At 32.7% G+C, this 19844-nt stretch overlaps 2 protein-coding genes across 3 annotated transcripts in view; one reads left to right on the top strand and one right to left on the bottom strand.

The window, feature by feature from the left end:
* Positions 1 to 14073, bottom strand: part of LOC111711228 (uncharacterized) — a 25033-nt gene extending 10960 nt beyond the window's left edge. The window contains exon 1 of one of the 2 annotated variants that reach the window (XM_023485520.1): positions 14039 to 14073. The gene's annotated coding sequence lies outside the window, so the exon portion shown is untranslated. The remainder of the gene's footprint in view (positions 1 to 14038) is intronic. The other variant, XM_023485521.1, reaches the window with a different exon arrangement.
* On the top strand, positions 1501 to 19844 carry LOC111711225 (cullin-5). Its single transcript, XM_023485516.1, has 31 exons — positions 1501 to 1590; positions 2385 to 2446; positions 2794 to 2863; positions 3339 to 3410; positions 3716 to 3780; positions 3874 to 3880; positions 4033 to 4152; positions 4358 to 4394; positions 4454 to 4491; positions 4845 to 4975; positions 5293 to 5386; positions 5588 to 5615; positions 5911 to 5954; positions 6694 to 6804; positions 7458 to 7538; positions 9052 to 9165; positions 9667 to 9762; positions 10194 to 10274; positions 11324 to 11371; positions 11603 to 11642; positions 12409 to 12461; positions 13386 to 13469; positions 14146 to 14234; positions 14471 to 14569; positions 15564 to 15642; positions 16323 to 16452; positions 17068 to 17147; positions 17657 to 17713; positions 18096 to 18125; positions 18544 to 18567; positions 18854 to 19844. Exons 1-31 carry the CDS (start codon positions 1558 to 1560, stop codon positions 18932 to 18934), a joined length of 2178 nt encoding a protein of 725 aa, XP_023341284.1. The 5' UTR covers positions 1501 to 1557; the 3' UTR covers positions 18935 to 19844.

Below are 19844 nucleotides of genomic sequence, written 5' to 3'. Positions count from 1 at the left end.
CTTAGTTGAAAGTTTGAACTTTGAAAAGTTGTTTATTTCATATTTGAGAGTACACACTGTACACTTCAGGTATATCTGCTAGACCACACGACCTACGTCTTTCTGTCGTATAAACCATTCTGTTCAGAAACAGGCAAGGGTGTATTATGCAGTATACACTATATACAAAAATAGATGGGACAGTAACTGATATTCAGATCATAAATTCTGAATTTCCTAAGTTCAAATTACCCCCCCCCCAAACCCCAATTTTTTTCTGCAATATACGGATCATTGGACAATTACTGATTATTTGAAAACTTATGGGGTCTTCGGGGAAACACAACCTTCATGAGAGTATCCATCAGAGGCCGTTCCTTCCATAAACTACATTGGTCGACAACTTGACGTCGCATATATTGGTCGTCAAGTGAACGGAGAAATATCTATCTACGGATAAGAATCTAGCATGAGACATCTAGCGGCCAACATATCGTCCCCCAAAGTACGTGAAGTACACGACCAGTAATTATGGAGGGAACGGGCTCCAAAGTAGTTATCGACTATTCTCTTTAAGTGTATAGTTTTACATTGTCAACGACTCAACTATCGGAACCGTATTGCTGTGGGACTAAGAAGCGTAGGCCTCTTGATAAGAAATTAGTTTTGCGCCATTTGCCGCGTAACATTGCAATTTCAGGCTTGGAGAAAAAATTTTAAAAATATTTTTATCTCTCTTTATGTTTACGGAGTTATTCATTCTTGTCCTGTATTTAGCGGAGAGTGAATCCAAGTTTTTTTTTTCAACATTTATATATTATTTGTTCTTAACAGATCCGCGTAAAACCAATGGTTAATGTCGTGTATTGAGTTGAAGCTTAGAAACTTGTAACTATTCCTATTTTCTTGTTTTGAACACAGAACCGACAATATCATCGTGATTTCAGATCTATACTTTGTTGGAAGCTAAAGTTCTTATTAGTTAATGGCTAGGAGAGGGGCGAGTTCCCTACCCCTTCTATTTTGTACACGGCCACGAATGATTTTTACTATTTCAACACGTACCATCAATAGGGGTTTGCTTTCTCTGGGTCAAATACTTTTTATTTTACTATCTCACCTACTAGATATTTTGAGGAAGAAGACTGACGGACCCTCCCAACCCCTCTCCTTCAGAATTAATTACTTCATTTCTGCACGCAATCCCATTGCCGACATAGCCTTGACCTTAGAATCCCTTTGCCGATATAGCCTTAATCCTAGAAACCCATTTGCGACATAGCCTAAATCCTTGAATTCTATAGCTGACATAGCTTAGATCTTAGCCACGGAGCTTGATAAAGAAAGAGCTGGTATTTTTATGATTATGAAACGGACATTTACAGCATTTAGAATTTAATAAAGATGTGTCTTGCTGTTCCTTGTTAATAAAAAATTTAAACGAATTCTGTTGTTGAACCGGTAATTTATTACGCGTCATCATCAGATCTAGATTTAAATAAATCTTTAAAGCTATATAAGTCTGAATTGACGGAATTAACAGAGAGATTTTTTCAGAGTTTAGGTTTATGATTAACTATGTTAAAGGAGCGAAACCAACCAACATTTCAGGTATTTTAAGATACAACTTTAGTATACAACTTATAACTAGATATTCGGGATTTTAAGATACAATTTTAGTATTCAACTAGAGATATTCGGGTATTTCAAGATACAATTTTAATATACAACTAGAGATATTCGGTTATTTCAAGATACAATATTAGTATACAACTAGAGATATTCAGGTATTTCAAGAAACAATTTTAGTATTTAACTAGATATTCAGGTATTTCAAGATACAATTTTAGTAGACAACTAGAGATATTCAGGTATTTCAAGATACAATTATAATATACAACTAGAGATTTTCGGGTATTTCAAGATACAATATTAGTATATAACTAGAGATATTCAGGTATTTCAAGATACAATTTTAGTATTTAACTAGATATTCAGGTATTTCAAGATACAATTTTAGTATACAACTAGAGATATTCGGGTATTTCAAGATACAATTTTATTATTTAACTAAATATTCAGGTATTTCAAGATACAATTTTAGTATACAACTAGAGATATTCGGGTATTTCAAGATACAATTTTATTATTTAACTAGATATTCAGGTATTTCAAGATACAATTTTAGTATACATCTAGAGATATTCGGGTATTTCAAGATACAATTTTAGTATACAACTAGAGATATTTGGGTATTTTAGCACATATAGAGGGTTTAAACAACTTTTAAACTCTATTAAACATATAATGGTGTCAACCTGACCAAGTGAAAATCGGCCAAAGAAATTAATGTACGTTTGACATAAATGATTACTTAGGATTAGAAGTTATGTTTGTTTATTTAGGACAAATGGCCGACTATGCGCCCAACTATCTTGAAGCTTTTGCGCCAGGAATCAGTTCCAAGGTGAGGAACGGGGGGAGATGTTCTGAAAGTTTAGAGACAGGAATGGGTTGGACGTGGCTAAAATAAAAGTTTAGGCACAGGAAAGGGGGGGGGGGTCCTGAAAGGTTAGAGATAGGAAGGGAATCGAGCAGGGTTAGACCCATGGGAGGGTAGGGGATTCAATGTTTGCAATCCCTAATCTAAAAACTTATTTTTACGAAATTATAATCCTGTTTACTTAAAGTTTCTTGGATTCTAATTAAAATATGGGTTTAAAGATGCAAGTTAAAGAGATTTGTGCAGAATATTATCTTTATTTTTTTATGGAAGAATTTTCAGAAATAAACCAATTTAATTAATTATTTCAGAGCTGAGTGGCAGGAACTGTTCTGGTCGGTTCACAGTCTCTGTGTATGGGATGATAAAAGTCCACCTAAAGTAAATGAACTTTAATTTGTGAAAATTTTTAATTGCTCATATGTTTTTGGGATATTTATAGATTTGATCTTTCCAATAGCTTATGCTGGGGTGTATATTTTCTTGAAAAATTATTTCTCCCCTTTTTTTAAAATCATTTTTTTCCTCTTGAAGTTATATTTCTTTAAAGGTTTTATTTTCTGAATTGGGGAAATTGGTAAATTTAGGAAAAAACTTGCCTTTTCATGTCCGTCATGTGTTCATTCCCCCCCCCCACAGATTTTCAAAAATAATCCCCCACAGGCGGGGGGGGGGGTTAATTCTTAAAAAAATACACCACTTAGCTTGTAATGACTGACAAAAAAAAACTATTTTTACCCCTCAAAATATTAAATGTAATCATCACAAGGAGTTCATTTTTTATTTCCTCACTTGTATACACTCTTGAAGAGAAATTATAAAGCAATGATCAAAAATAATTTGTTTTTATTTTTAGATTTTTGCTGCTCTAAGAGAAGATATTCTTGTGTTTATAAACCAGGCTCAAGAACGGGTACTGACCCATCAGGTGGAATTTCTTTCAATAGTTTCTATTTTTTTAAAGGGAATTTCTTTACAAAATAATAATCCTCTTTTTTGTAATTAGTTGGGTGGTTGGTTAATTGGTCGGTTAATTTATTGGTTGGTTGGTTAATTAATTAATTGGTTGGTTGGTTAACTGGTGGTTAATTATTGGCTGGTTGGGTAATTGGTTTGTTGGTTGGTTGGTTGGTTGGTTAGTTTGTTAAGCTTTTCCAATTAGTTTGAATGTTTTTTATGGCGTTTTAGCTTTTGGGGTAATCAAATTACGATTGATAGATTGGTTGATTTTAGGAGGATCAGGCTCTACTGAAGGCGTATATCGCCGAGTGGAGAAAATTCTTCACTCAGTGCAATTTGTTTTATTTTCAAGAGTGTCTAATCACATGAAGTCAAATGATACCATGAGTGTCACTGTCTGATCACATAATGTCAAATTATGATACTTCAAGGAACGGCGTTCCAAGAATTACCAAAAAAGACGTTTCATGAAATTTAAAAAGCGTCAATAGAGATATCTTTGTGGGTTTCTAATTATTCACATCTTACGGCTGTATATTTTCTATTACGAATCCATGTCTCAAGTTCTACAACTACAAGATTAATTTCAGGATTCTGCGATGAAGTTGGTTCACGCGGAGAGGAACGGTGAGGCGTTCGATTCCCAACTGGTGATTGGAGTCAGGGAGTCCTACGTTAACCTGTGTAGTAGTGCAGAGGATAAACATAAGGAATTCATCACGCGGACAAAACCTAAAAAAGGCTTTTTTGGGGGGGGGGGAGTAAAGCTTGGAGGAATAGGTTTAAACCAATTAAAAATGTAAAATGAAATTCAAAATGGAACATTTCATTGGATTCGCCAATTTATTTTTATTTATTGAAGGAAAATTCAAACTTTCCTTAAAAAATATTTGTTACTCGTGAATGTTTTGACAGATTTATAAGGAGAACTTTGAGAGAGCTTACATCTTAGGTAAGAGTTATTTTCAAAATTGAATAAAATTTTAATATTTTTAATATTTCCTTTTTCAGCCACAGAAGCATTCTACAAAGTCCAAGCACCAGAGCAGGAAATTCATTTAAGAAGCTTTTATTTCATTTTTTCATAAATCAATGAAAATAACGTGACAGTTGTTTTATAAACATTTTCCGAAATATTTGGCTAAGCAAAACATTTTCCGAATTATTTGGTTAAGCAAAACATTTTCCGAAATATTTGGTTTAACAAAACATTTTCCGAAATATTTGGTTAAGCAAAACATTTTCCGAAATATTTGGTAACAAAACATTTTCCGAAATATTTGGTTAAGCAAAACATTTTCCGAAATATTTGGTTTAACAAAACATTTTCCGAAATATTTGGTTTAACAAAACATTTAGTAAAAATCTTCTAAATAGTGTTTGAACTAAATGAATTGACTAGTTGAATGTGAACGGTGTACACCTATACATGAAGTATGCTGATACTAAGCTACGCGAGGAGGAGCTACGAGCACACAAATATCTAGAGAGCTGTGCAGGAAGCGTCCAGAATCTGATAGATTCCTGCGTCAGGTTAATTTACAGTCCTCCCTTCCATTTTCAAGAAAGTTGTGAATTTATGAGTTGAGAGAAGTAGATCAATTGTTGTGGGTATAAAGGTCCAGTTAGAGTAGGTGTGGGACGGTGCTTCCCATGCCTGCCGGCGGTCTGGGGGGTTCATAACGGGACCTCTTTTTCAGATTTCTTTTTTCTCTCTCTCTATGAATGCTGCAAGCTTTTTCTAGGGTCAAGTCTAAGTTTATAAATGCTCAATGCAACTATTAATTTTTTAACGTCTGTAATTATCGTCAAAAATAATAATTTAAAATTAAAGATACTGTTTACTGTAGTGTACTGGTGACAGCGTTTAAGGAAACTATTCTGGCTGAGTGTGCTGACATGATACGCTCCAACGAGACCACCAAGCTGCTTCAAATGTATAAGGAAGGATTAAGATTATTATGTTCTTACATTTTTTCGAATTCTCTTTGATACTGCTCATCTTTGTCAAATTCTTTGTTTCAAATTATTGAAGAAATTATGACAAAAACGATTTAACCCTGGGCTATAAAGTACATTTATCCATAATATCCCGGAACTAAACTCCCCGATTTTCTTGTTTTGATAATAATTTTGTATCTGTAGTTAATGGACCGTGTTCCTGATGGAGAGGGTAAATACACATTTTAATAATATGAAAATCCACGAAAATTTCTTTAAATAAGTACATATATCTGAGGTCGAATTTAAAGAGCTTGAACCATGTCTAGACGCATTTCAAACATGATATGCAGTTAAAATTTTAATCAGTTTTTTTTTAAGATGAGCCAGCGTGCAATTTGAACCAATAATTGGTAGTTCAAATTTATTAAATTCAGCCTCTGAAATACTAACAATTGAGAAATACAACATGCTATGATTTTACCTAACTTTAGACTTCTTTTCGTTTACTTGACAGTGGTTTTTAGGAATTGATCCGATGTTAACTGTTTTGGAGACCCACATATATCAGGTAGGAGGATGATTTATTTATTTAATATGACGGTGGTGGGATTATTAAGTGTCGTAGTGAGTGCTTAGGATCCATTTAAATTTGATGCGGATCCGGATCTGAATCCTGGATCCGCATTGAAAAAAATGGATCCGGATCCAGGTCATTTCTTTAAGATTTACTGAATTTTTTAACAAAAAATAATGTTCAAAATTTTTGTTTATTTTTTTTCGCTTATTTTTATCCTAAAACTTTATGAACCATTCAGAAATGCGGAAATTTTTATTATCTCTTTTTTTCAAAAGTTCAGATTTGGGTTTTAGGAGTAACATTTTTTTGTAGTTTTTGGTTGTTATTTTACCCCTTGGATCCGGATCCGTGGATCCGCATATTTTTGCGGATCCGGATCCAGGAAGCCAAAATCTTGCGGATCCAACGGATCCGGATCCTAAGCACTGGCCGTAGTCCTGCATGTTGAAAAGCCACTAGCAATATCCCATCTAAACTACACTAGTGTCTATGTGTTATAATCTGATTTCCCAAAGCACAATTGTTATTCAATCTAACAGTAACTTTATTCTGAGAAGAAATTGCTATGACTATTCTAGGTTTTGTTAAAGATTAACTATACTTCAAACATAAGTGCCGACCTTAGATTAACCAATTGATTTTACAAATTTAATTGAGAAAAAAAACATAAAATATGAATAGATTGATGGATGTATTGGTTGGTTAAATTTACGCGATGTCCCACTTTCAGGCCGGTTTAGCTGATATGGTCGCGTCAGCTGAAGCTATAACTGCTGACAGTGAGAAGTATGTTGAGCAGCTTTTAAATCTTTTCAGACGATTCAGTCTTCTTGTCAGCCAGGTAAACATACTTCAGTCTTCTTGTCAGGTAAACATACTTCAGTCTTCTTGTCTGGTAAACATACTTCAGTCTTCTTGTCTAGTAAACATACTCCAGTCTTATTGTCTAGTAAACATACTCCAGTCTTCTTGTTTAGTAAACATACTCCAGCTTCTTGTCTAGTAAACATACTCCAGTCTTCTTGTCAGGTAAACATACGCCAGTCTTCTTGTCTAGTAAACATACTCCAGTCTTCTTGTCTAGTAAACATACTCCAGTCTTCTTGTCTAGTAAACATACTCCAGTCTTCTTGTCTAGTAAACATACTCCAGTCTTCTAGTCTAGTAAACATACTCCAGTCTTCTTGTCTAGTAAACATACTCCAGTCTTATTGTCTAGTAAATATACTCCAGTCTTCTTGTCTAGTAAACATACTCCAGTCTTCTTGTCTAGTAAACATACTCCAGTCTTCTTGTCAGGTAAACATACTCCAGTCTTCTTGTCAGGTAAACATACTCCAGCCTTTTTGTCTGGTAAACATACTTCAGTCTTCTTGTCTGGTAAACAAACTTCAGTCTTCTCTTTCTCTTGAAAAAAAAAGTTTTTAACCATCAAAATTAATTGAAATATATTATTATGTTAAATATTAATATGTTTAATATTATTTTGTTCAGGGTTTCAAAGATGACCCCCGGTTCCTGACTGCTCGAGACAAGGCATATAAAAGGGTTGTGAACGATACCTCAATATTCAGGGTCAGTAAAATAATGAAGTTGGTATTAAGCATGAAAACTATGAATAATTAATTATAATTTATAATTAATAATTAAAAATTCAGGATTTAACTTGAAAAATATACAATATAAGGGGGCGGGGTGAAAATTTTTAATGCTTAATGAAAAAATGATATGCTTTAAATCAAAAGTTTTTTGTCCATTTTCATATTTTTACCCTGATTTTTTCTTCCCATTTCTGCGAATTAATTTATAAAATCATCTTGGAAAAATGTTATAAATACCTTAACGGAAGAATATTCAAATCAAAGGTTTAATTTGAAAAGTATTTTGCAAAGTCTCAATTTTCATTCTCGTATTAAGTAGACTGGTGTAATTAAAGGAATCAACTGTTCCAGCGAGTTCCGTCCTTTTGCATTTTATGTTAGGGGGACTCGGCCTTTCTTACTTGGGCATACTTGTAGATTTGTCATCAGAGTTCCAGATAGGAGCATAGAGATGACGTCTTTTGTACCCAGCATTTTACTCATAGGTTTCTCATTCCTGCTGTTCTGGTATTTTATCATATGAAGACTTGAAAGTTTTAATATTTCCTGCTCCTTTGATATATTCTGGTAATTTGTTCCATTTCTCCGCTACTCTGTTGGTGAAGATATTCCTTCTAACCTCAGTCTTGCATCTGGTTGTTAGTATATATTTAATGCATCAGAAGATTGCCTGGTAACCCTGACTGATTCTTCTCCTGCAGTCTGGAAGAACTGTCTCCTGTCTACATCATCATAATTGTGCATGAGCTTGAACACTTGAATCATGTCATATCTAGTCCTTCTTTCTTTCTATTCATTTCCACGGAATGAGGATTGACCTTTTATTTATTTATTTATCTATTTATGATGAACTAAGTGACTATACAATTCTGAACGCATAATGTGAATTAGGAAAATAAGTTCTGGCCGGGTGCATTACTTATTCTCCGTTGGTGGTTTGTGTTTCTGATCAATACTCGTATATCCTCGTATACCTAATAATCTATCTATTAGGACATCCCAATAACACAAATGTTACCAGGAAACCACCCCTCCCGGCAACCCTCCGCCTCCCTTAGGAGTACTTGGGTTACAGAGTTAGCATGACATGTGCAATGATACTGTTATGCCCGAGTGGAAGTAGCCGAAGCCGTGAAGCCCCAACTACAGAGGCTTGTATCTATAGCCTGAATTTTAAGAGAATGTTAGGTTTATCCTTATTTCATCCGACTTTTGGCCGAATCATTCAATTAGATCTTTTATATTTCTATTCCATACTATGAATTATGTACCTAAGTATATAGATTTACATATTTTAATAACGTTTGTTCAACCACCTCACTCTATTCTGCTGCGTGCGTATTGGTTTCGTGGATGCCGCACCCAATATTATTTTGTTTTGTCATTTTGAGTGGGTCGTCTTTGTTCCCTCCTTATTAAATTCCGATTTGTTTCTCCATGAACTAATATTAAACATTTAGAAGGTTTGTTAATTTTATATTGTTTAGTTGGATTTACCGAATAAGTCTGGAGTGTACAGCAAGACCCAGCCAGAGTCTAAATGTCCTGAACTCCTGGCAAACTACTGTGATATGTTACTCAGGAAAACTCCACTTTCAAAGGTAGAATTCAATAAAAAGCTTTAATTATGTCAAGCTTAAAAGCCTTAACCTAGAAGGGATTGTGATGGCTTACCCTGGCTAGGTCATTGAGCTTTTGGGCACTCCCTGGCTTATTAAATTAAATTGAATTGAATTAAGATAAAGTCATATTTTAAAATCTAATTTTACAAACAATCATAAGTGGTTTATTGATTTATTAGAATTGATTTATTAGATTGATATATTGATTGTTTGATGGATTGATTGATGGGGTATTGATTGATGGATTGATTGATAGAGATTGATTGATTGATTGATGGTTTGATTGGTTGATGTATTGATTGATGGGTTTATTGAGGGGGTATTGATTTATGGATGGATTGACGGATTGAATGATGGATATTTGGATTGATTGATGGATTGATGGATTGGTTGGTTGGTTGATTGATTGATTGATGGGTTGATTGATGAGTTGATTGATTGATTGGTTAATTGATTGATTGGTTGATGGATTTATTGTAGAGGTTGACAAGTGACGAGGTTGAATCTAAGCTCCGTGATGTCCTACTGGTGTTGAAGTATGTTCAGAACAAGGATGTGTTTATGCGTTATCACAAGGTACACTTCGATGTCATTTTCTATTTCGTTTTTAAGTGAATCAGAGAAATTTTAGAAATTACATTTTAGAAAAGCTAATACTTAAACAAAGATTTACATGATTTGTAAGATAAGAAACATAGGGGTGCATATTTCCCCCTCCTCTTTGAAAATGATGTTTTTGCCTCAGATGTTTGTTTTCTAGTATTTCATTTACATAATTGGTTAATAATTAGTTATTTTTAGGGGAAATAAACAGATTTTTGGGGTATAAAGTTTCAAAGTTATGAATGTCCAATTTTGATTTTTTTTAGATCATCAAAAATCATTTTTTAAGCTTACATATCCCTCAGAAAAAGCTCAGAGATTACCTCTGTGCATGGTTCTTTTGAAATTTAGGATCGCTTGGCAATCTCTTAAAGTCAGGAATCTTCATTAATTTTCTTCTTCAGGCGCACTTAACCCGTCGTTTGATCCTGGACACAAGTGCAGACAGTGAGAAGGAGGAGAATATGGTGGAGTGGTTGAGAGAGGTTTTTATTTTTTTATTTTGTGGAAACTTTAGGGATCATGAAAATTTAAACCAGTTGTTGTTTGGTGTTATTTTTAACATCATCAGCGCTGAATGCTTTAAAAACTGACTGAAAATAATAACGTGGCAGGCGATATTATCAATATAATGAAGACGACTTTCGATTTTAATTTTGATTTATATCAAGCTTTTAAACTGCAAGGATACACAAAAAAATAAATACAAAGAGAACCTGTCAATTAAAAAATCCTGTTTTTATTTACTTGGAAACTTATATTTCGAGAGAAGCTTGTTAACAATTAATACTGAAAAAAAAATTTTATCATCGTATTGATTTAATTGCCTACCACCGTAGTAATGATATATCTGAAAAAGAACCACCATATTGAAAGATAATTTGATTGAAAAGGAATTTATATTAGACTTTGGCTGTCGCTGTAATTTTAGCTTGAAAAAAAAGTTGTTTCTGAAAATGATCTCTCCCCTCATCACTGACTTTTTTTCGACAGATAAAGAACAAAATTCAAAAACATTTGAAATCTATATATTTATTTAGGATCCGAAAGTTTACAAAAAATTTCATGTGTTATTACATATAATTAAATATGTTACAGTTTTTACATATGCTACGACGTTACATGTTTGCGGATTGGTTTACAGGAACATTTCTGAGATGTAATTTAAAAACTTTAAATCATTGGAATTTTCTTTTTAAATTCAAAATTCAAAAATTCATAATAACCCCCCCCCCCCCCCCGCGCTTTTATTTCTGTCTGACTTTGTACAAATATCAAATCGGTGTTTTAGGAACTTTGAATACGTTATTATAAATTCTAAGTTATTAAAAAAAATCAAATGTTAAATTCAGATTTAACTTTATCAAATAATTTTTAGTATTAGGAAACTTTTAGGTTTTTTTACCCGCTGTTGAATATATTTTCAGTAAATTTTCAGTTGGTACAATTATTAGTCTTGTTGGTTGATTTTGATAATAGAGTAATTGATTTACAAATTAATTTTATGGTTGATTAGTTAATTTTTTTTTCACAGGTTGGAATGCCGGCAGATTTTATCAACAAACTCTCTAGAATGTTCCAGGTTTATTTTTAACTTTTATTTTAAATATATTTTCCCTTCAACTGCAGCCAATGAAGATTCATATTAATATGTGTTTTTACTGAAAATCTTTAAATAGAATTGACTACGTGACCATTTAACACAGCCTTCAAGTTAGTTGAACTTTATTTAAAAAATAAACCATTCTTTTTTTAATTCATTTCAAAAAAAGTTTTACAATAAAAAGATCGATTTAAGAATGATTTACTTCAGGATATAAAAGTGAGCGAGGATCTGAACAACGAATTCAAAGGAAATCATCTTCTCTTTTCCAATAGAAATTGGTGAACTGTTGCAAACCAAATTATTCACACACAATTCCAAAGTTTTATCAATAACTCCAATGTCGACGTTATTTCAAGAGTTGCATGTCCTAATCACAATGGTACCTTGATTATTTTAAATTGTCTTCCTCTTTATAAAGATATCATTGAGCAATGCAAAGCCACGAAATGGAAGGAAAGTTCAAATCATTTTAGTTCCTTCAAGAAAATATATTATTTTTCTAAAACAGCCCCCGGCCACCCATGAGTGTACGTAACAAATTTAAGCCCAATCGGTCAAGTCGTTTGGCCGGCTATAGGCAACATATATATATATATATACTAATGTCTTGTTTTATTATATAGATTTATGTTACAAAGTATAATCTATTAATGAATTTCAGCCCAATCGGTCCAGCAGTTTGGCCGGCTATAGGCAACATGTATATATACGAATGTCTTGTTTTATTATATAGATTTAGGTTACAAAGTATAATCTATTAATGAATTTCAGCCCAATCGGTCCAGCAGTTTGGCCGGCTATAGGCAACATGTATATATACGAATGTCTTGTTTTATTATATAGATTTAGGTTACAAAGTATAATCTATTAATGAATTTCAGCCCAATCGGTTCAGCAGTTTGGCCGGCTATAGGCAACATATATATATATATATACTAATGTCTTGTTTTATTATATAGATTTATGTTACAAAGTATAATCTATTAATGAATTGATAAAGAATGATTTGTTAGATTTTCGTAAATCCAATAATCCAGACGTACATACAGACTCACTTTCTATCAAGGTAAATACTATAACTTGGATAAATATGTTTTAAGTCTTATTTTCATCATTTTCAACTTCATCGACCTGCTTTTAATAATTTGAGTAAAACTGAATAAAACCATATATGTTATTGAAATGGGTATCATGCGTGCGAAAATATTTTGCCGTGATTTTTAATTTTTCAAGTTTGTTTTCGATCAAAATGACAAACATCCTAGAAAAAAAACAAAAATCCCGGCAAAAACTTTTTCGCATTTAACAATACCCATTACAATAACATACATTTTTAAAAAAAATCTTTCAACATTTATGAAACGGAAAATCAGTTAAGAGAAAAAAAATGGTAAAAATCTAGTTCTCTGTTATTCAGGGTGTTCCAATAAACATTTGAATTCAGTGACGAATTCGATATCGTCTTTTAAAAAAATTCTTTGATTTAGTATAGTGACACATGTTGCGAAAGCTGCAATCCGTAAGATTTTCGTCTGCAACGTTTACAATTTGTTTGTTTATGTTTAGACAACTACGGTTATTACAGTATACAAACAGAGTGAACTTGTAAGTTGTCCGTCTTCACTGTTCATCTTGTGGAGACATTATAGACACATCTTTACAAACACTACCGTTTTTACAAAGTAAACTCTATCAGACATAATAATATTATGGCTTTTGAAATTATGTATTATGATGCTAATTTATAACAGACGATATCGAATTCGTCACTGAATTCCCATGTTTATTGGGACACCCTGTAGTATACAAGCTGAAGTGCCGGCGTTGCCCGTAGAAATCAAAAATCACATAAAAAATCTGACTTTATGGGCTTCCAAAAAAAATGTCAGCCATTTCGGTCCATCCGTTCAGCCAGCTGTAGCTAACATTATAAATATTTTAAGATGAGCGAAGAGCTTTATTATTAATATAGATTTTGTTTTAAAATTAGATTCTAAATATTGGTGCCTGGGCCCGGGGGAGTGAACGAGTTCCTGTCAGTTTACCCAGAGATCTAGAGGACTACATACCAGAGGTTAGATCTACCAATCAATCAATTAATCAATTATTTTTTTAACAACCAGTCAATAAATCAATCAGAGATCAGGTATCATTGATTAAACTACTGATAAATTGCTAAATCAATCTATCTATATGAAAATAATCCAACTAGTTAATTGATAAATATGCCAATAAAATACTTAATCATTCTTAACAATAGCCTAGGGTTCCAGATAACACTTGAGAACCACGAATATTTTTTTAACCCTTCCATTATTGTTTAACTCAAGTCTATTTGGAAAGCTTATGTTAAAATATGTGCTCTATACAGATCTTAGAATACAGAGCTGTCGATTGAAGAGTTAGTCAGAACTCTGAGTCTATACAAGCTTTGTAAAGACTTCCACTTGTTGTGTGGTAGTTGTGGCAGTTGAAATATTCACCGGAATATTGTTGTCTGAAAAACTGACGAGCTCAAGATCAGAATATTTCAACATAGGATTAATGTATTCCTTCATGATCATAGTATTCTTGGACAAAGGTTCATTAACTTGTATTAGAATTATCCATTTTGGACTAGGTTTAATACGAAAATCTTTAAATCTCTTTTAGAAGTGAATCAAGCGTAAATTAGATTGCTAGTTACAATGACGATATATGTAGGATATCGATATGTTTGATTACAATGATAATAATGATACTTTTTGTAGGTTGAAGAGTTCTATAAGAGTAAACACAGTGGACGGAAGCTAAAGTGGCATCATCATATGTCTAATGGTACTCTTACCTTTGTTAACAAGTGAGCAGCTCTAATGTTATTTATCTTTACTTCTGAAAACTTATTTGGAAATTTTTGCAACTCATTTTTTTCCTTGAAGAAATTATATTTACGACAAAGAAGGTTTCTGTTTTCTTCTCAGTATCTTATTGCCAAATTGTAATCATTTGATTTGATTTGATTTGATTTGATTTGATTTGATTTGATTTGATTTGATTTGATTTGATTTGATTTGATTTGATTTGATTTGATTTTAGGACTGGCAAATTTGACATTGAGGTTACAACCTTCCAGATGGCCGTCCTCTACTGCTGGGAAAATAGAAGGGAGGATAAAATATCTCTTGAGAATCTCAGGTTAGGACAGATTCAATGAAAAGGCAGAATATCTTGAATAAATTCCTTATTAGGACAGATAAAGTTATCTCCAAAAATCCTAAACTAGGGAAAATAAAACGCAAGGAATTAGCTACGGGATTGCTGTTCCTGTTTTATCAAGATTAGCTTCGGTATTCCTGCACCTGTTTAATTTAAATTAGCCACGGAATTCTTGTTCATGATTTATCTAGATTAGCTACGGAATTCCTGTTTTATCTAGATTATGCCACGGATTTATTGTTCACTATTAATCTAGAGTAGCTACGGAATTGCTGTTTTATCTAGATTAGCTATGGAGTTCCTGTTTTATCTAGATTATGCCACGGAATTATTGTTCATTATTTATCTAGAGTAGCTACGGAATTCTTGTTCATGATTTATCTAGATTAACTATTGAGTTCCTGTTTTATCTAGATTATGCCACGGTATTCTTGTTTATTATTTATCTAGAGTAGCTACGGAATTCCTGTTTTATCTAGATTAGCTACGGAATTCCTGTTTTATCTAGATTATGCCACGGATTTATTGTTCACTATTAATCTAGAGTAGCTACGGAATTGCTGTTTTATCTAGATTAGCTATGGAGTTCCTGTTTTATCTAGATTATGCCACGGAATTATTGTTCATTATTTATCTAGAGTAGCTACGGAATTCTTGTTCATGATTTATCTAGATTAACTATGGAATTCCTGTTATATCTAGATTAGCTACAGAATTCTTGTTCATTATTTATCTAGATTAGCTACGGAATTCGTTTTATCTAGATTAGCTACAGAATTCATGTTTTATCTAGATTAGCTATGGAGTTCCTGTTTTATCTTAATTAACTATGGAATTCCTGTTCGTGAAATATCTAGATTAGCTACAGAATTCCTGTTTTATCTAGATTAGTTATGGAGTTCCTGTTTTATTTTAATTAACTATGGAATTCCTGTTTTATCTAGATTAGCTACGGAATTCCTGTTTTATCTAGATTAGCTACGGAATTACCTGACTTGGAATTAAGAAAAACTCTGTGGTCTCTTGTTGCCTTCCCCAAACTGAAACGACAGGTTGGTTAACAAAAAAGTAAAATTGTCAAAACTAAATTTTTTTTTTTATTTTCGATTTTTAATAGTTAAAATAATTAAGAAAATAAATATCCAGTGTCTTGAGCAAAGGAACGTTTTTAACTTCTGTCCCTGATCCTGATTTTAATCAACACAAATTCTTAAAGGGATTTTTTAGACTATTTTTATGTCCGATTAACAACAATACCCTTTTTAACATGTAATTGTAAGATCAAAAATTTATTTTTTTATTATATTTATAATTTTTAATTGCGGATCTCTGCAGTGCTCAGGATCTATTTAATTTTGGTTTGTTTATCCAGATCCTGAGGTCGAATTTAAAGACAAATGTGGTTGGTTCCACTTAAAATTGTATTCAATGTTTCAAGATTTAAGCCGGCGCTCAATTGAAACCGGTTTTTGGCGGATTTGAGACGTGGCTCAAATTAATTAAATTCGGGCTCTGGTTTCATATTCCCTGAATCGGGCATACCACTCTATTAAGAGAGTGACACAAAAAACTATTCAGCAGTCACTTTATAAACCTTAATTTTCCATTCTTATAAGTTGAATAATCCTTGTTGATATTGTCCAGAATAGTGTATACTCCTGTATACTGTATAGTGTATTAATGTATACCTTATACCGTATACTGTATACACTAAATAACTTTAAATATTCAGGTTTTATTATTTGCTCCAGCCTGTAGTAAATATACTGAGTGGAATGAGAACACTCTATTCTCGGTGAACCAACACTTTGGTCTAGTCAAGAACGGGAAGGTGCAGAAGAGAGGACGGATAAATCTCATCGGTGAGCAAAAACACTAGTGGCAAGGAAAGGGAGGAAGGAGATCAACCCATCCATATAAGAGTAAAACAACCCAGAGCTGAGGAGGGCAAAATGTACTGTATTCTGAACCCGCCTAACCAAGGTAGACTGTTCGTCATTTGATTTGGTCCTTATTTTTGTAAGCGGGTTGGAAAACTTTGCAAATTCTTTACATTCTTCTTTTTTATGTTTAGTAGTTGAACTACAAGACTAAAACTTTTAATTCTGATAGCGGTGAGCCACAATTAATAACTTCGATGTCCACAGTGTACATTTGGGAATTGAAGAATTTAAGTTTAATTCTGGTTTTATATACGGCTAATTTACTAATGGTTATTTTAGAAATAGTTCAAAGAATGTAAAGTTTGTATTAGACGATATAATTATACAACTAGAGGGGACCGAGCGCGATAACTGGACAAATTTGAAATAGAAACGTTTTTTAACCTTTAGATTAATAGCGAGAAGTAGTTGAACCGGGTAGACATAGTTGAACCACATCTTTGGTTACCGGTTATAGTTAGAGAGAAGTGGTTTAATTACCTCTTTCTATTCAATAAATCTGGTTCCAATTCAATTCATAATATTTTTGTTAAGGACGCTTACAGCTGAGTACTGAGAAATCGAGAGAGGAAGATAACGAGGGTATTCTTCAGCTTAGGATACTCAGAACTCAGGTATTCTATAGTTTAGGATACTCAGAACTCAGGTATTCCATAGTTTAGGATACTCAGAACTCAGGTATTCTATAGTTTAGGATACTCAGAACTCAGGTATTCTTCAGCTTAGGATACTCAGAACTCAGGTATTCTTCAGCTTTTGACTCAGAACTCGGGTATTCTTCAGCATAGTTTAGGATACTCAGAACTCAGGTATTCTATAGTTTAGGATACTCAGAACTCGGGTATTCTTCAGCTTAGGATACTCAGAACTCAGGTATTCTTCAGCTTTTGACTCAGAACTCGGGTATTCTTCAGCTTAGGATACTCAGAACTTGGGTATTCTGTATCCTAGGATACTCAGAATGCGAATATTCTTCAGCTTAGGATAGAACTCGTGTATTTCTTCAGGGATCGTATTCGATCAGGGATTTTTATATTGGTTTATAAAATTGGGTTTGGTTAAATTAATTCATTTTGTTTGCATTTAATTTGATATGTGATTTAATTGGGATTTAACTTACTAGGAGGCAATCAGGAAAATTCTCAAGATGCGAAAATGCTGTTCGAATGCTCAATTACAGGTGAGGAACAAGTTTCTTTTTAACATTTCATAATCAGATTTGTTTACAATGACAGTCAATTTTTACATTTTGCTTGTGGATCTAACTTAAGGATGATGAAGTTACTTTTAAGGTTGACTACCAAAGTAGAACATATTTACCTCAAATTAATAAGAGATAATGATTACACAAGTAAGAAAAGCGTTTCTGCCAAAATCTTGCTAATAGTTTTTACAGTCAAATGTTCTGAACAGTAACACTCGCTAGAAATTCTTATCCCTATATATTTGAAACATGATGGTGTACACCTATGATTTTTCAAACAATGAATTTTTGATCTATCAGAATTTACAGTAAAACCAGGCTGAATTTGTTGATGTAATCAAGAATATAATATTTTCAGACTGAACTAGTAGATATACTCAAGAATATAGTATTTTCAGACTGAACTATAGATGATATACTCAAGAATATAATATTTTCAGACTGAACTATAGTGGATATACTCAAGAATATAATATTTTCAGACTGACCTATAGTGGATATACTCCAGAATATATCATTTTCAGACTGAACTATAGTGGATATACTCAAGAATATAATATTTTCAGACTGAACCTGTGGATATACTCAAGAATATAATATTTTCAGACTGAACAAAAGTGGATATACTCAAGAATAAAATATTTTCAGACTGAACTAGTGGATATACTCAAGAANTGATCTTCTACTTCAGTTTAGAGAGCAGATTGGAGATACTTCAGGTACAGTTCAGAGAACAGATTGGAGATACTTCAGTTTAGAGAGCAGATTGGAGATACTTCAGGTACAGTTTAGAGAGCAGATTGGAGATACCTTTAGATGCGATCCTTAAAGCAGTGAAGGTGAGTATCAGAGGTAGATATTAAGCCAGGGTAGGAGGGAGATATTAAGCCAGGGTAGGAGGGAGATATTAAGCCCTTAAACGCGAATCCGTTTTTGGATTTGTCTCACATTATTTTAGAACTGGTCGAATGTTTAATAACTTCAAAATTACTTATATAAAAAAATATATTTTCATAAGTGGGGACTGGAGGAGAGGGAGGGATGATTTAAAAAAACGTACACCCCTGAATTAGTTTCACATTCCTTTTTAAATTTAGTTGAATGTTTTGTCTCTAGGAACAGATAGAATGGTTGATTGAGAACAAATATATGAAGAGAGATGAAACAGATTTAAATATGTTTATTTACATTGCATAGGTCTACTCAAACTTATAGGTTAATGAAATGTACTCAAAGATAATACACAAGTATAGGATAAATTGTACAGGACACAGGGTTGAGTAGTGAGTACAGACCTGGGAATTTAAGAGACTTGAATGAAACCCACGGATTTCCTATTTGGGGGCCTTAACAATTATGTAGATACTAATTCAAGAATTATAAAGTGATTAGAAAATACAAAACAAACCATATAAAATAATATTTCAAATTAGAAAAATTATATCTACGAAATTGTCTTAACCCATTCACTCAGTTTCACGCCGATACCCTGTTTACTTTTTTGGGCTCTGGTATACTATGTCTACAATATGTTTTATAAATGATGTAGAGGCGTAGTGTATCAACTGTGAACTGTCAGCTTTGTTTACTTTATAGATAAAGTACAGATGATTTATAAAATATATAGAGAATACTGAATAAACTTTAGATAGTTCAGGAGATGAGTATAGAATTCATGCATAGTACGGAACGGATGTAGTATTAAACCTGTATGAATTATGTTAACTAAAGGTTGTATACACATTTGTCAGTGTCATATTCTAACAATGAGTACATTTATTTAAATACTTTGATTCTAAGATGAATCTGTTTCTTTACAGTAGTCCATTCAATATATTTTTCTACTGTCTTGCTCTTTGCTCTTTCTGAGTCGTAAATTATTTCAGAAATAAATTTGTTTCGGAAAGATTGATTGTATGTACACTATATTGCTTCCTAATGTGATCATAACCAATATTTTTATCAGTATTTTTACACCGAGGCCGGATAAAATAGAAATTTCTATGAATTTTCATTAATTAACTCTTTCTTTTGCTCGCCTTTTTCTTGTCCAGTTGTACCAGATATAGTTCATAAATTATTTATTAATTTATCTCCACATTTCAGA

This window comes from Eurytemora carolleeae, unplaced genomic scaffold (genome assembly GCF_000591075.1).
Source record: "Eurytemora carolleeae unplaced genomic scaffold, Eaff_2.0 scaffold972, whole genome shotgun sequence".
NCBI lineage: Eukaryota > Metazoa > Arthropoda > Copepoda > Calanoida > Temoridae > Eurytemora > Eurytemora carolleeae.
Note: the sequence above shows the minus strand (reverse complement) of the source record. Positions and strands in the feature narration are given on the sequence as shown.

Bases quoted from the DNA above. Each gene is read 5' to 3' on its own strand.
- LOC111711225 (XM_023485516.1), top strand. From the start codon at position 1,558: ATGTTAAAGGAGCGAAACCAACCAACATTTCAG. The intron at 4,153-4,357 runs GAATTCATCACG...ATGTTTTGACAG, and splicing joins GTGCAGAGGATAAACATAAG to ATTTATAAGGAGAACTTTGA. The intron at 5,616-5,910 runs GTAAATACACAT...AGTGGTTTTTAG, and splicing joins CCGTGTTCCTGATGGAGAGG to GAATTGATCCGATGTTAACT.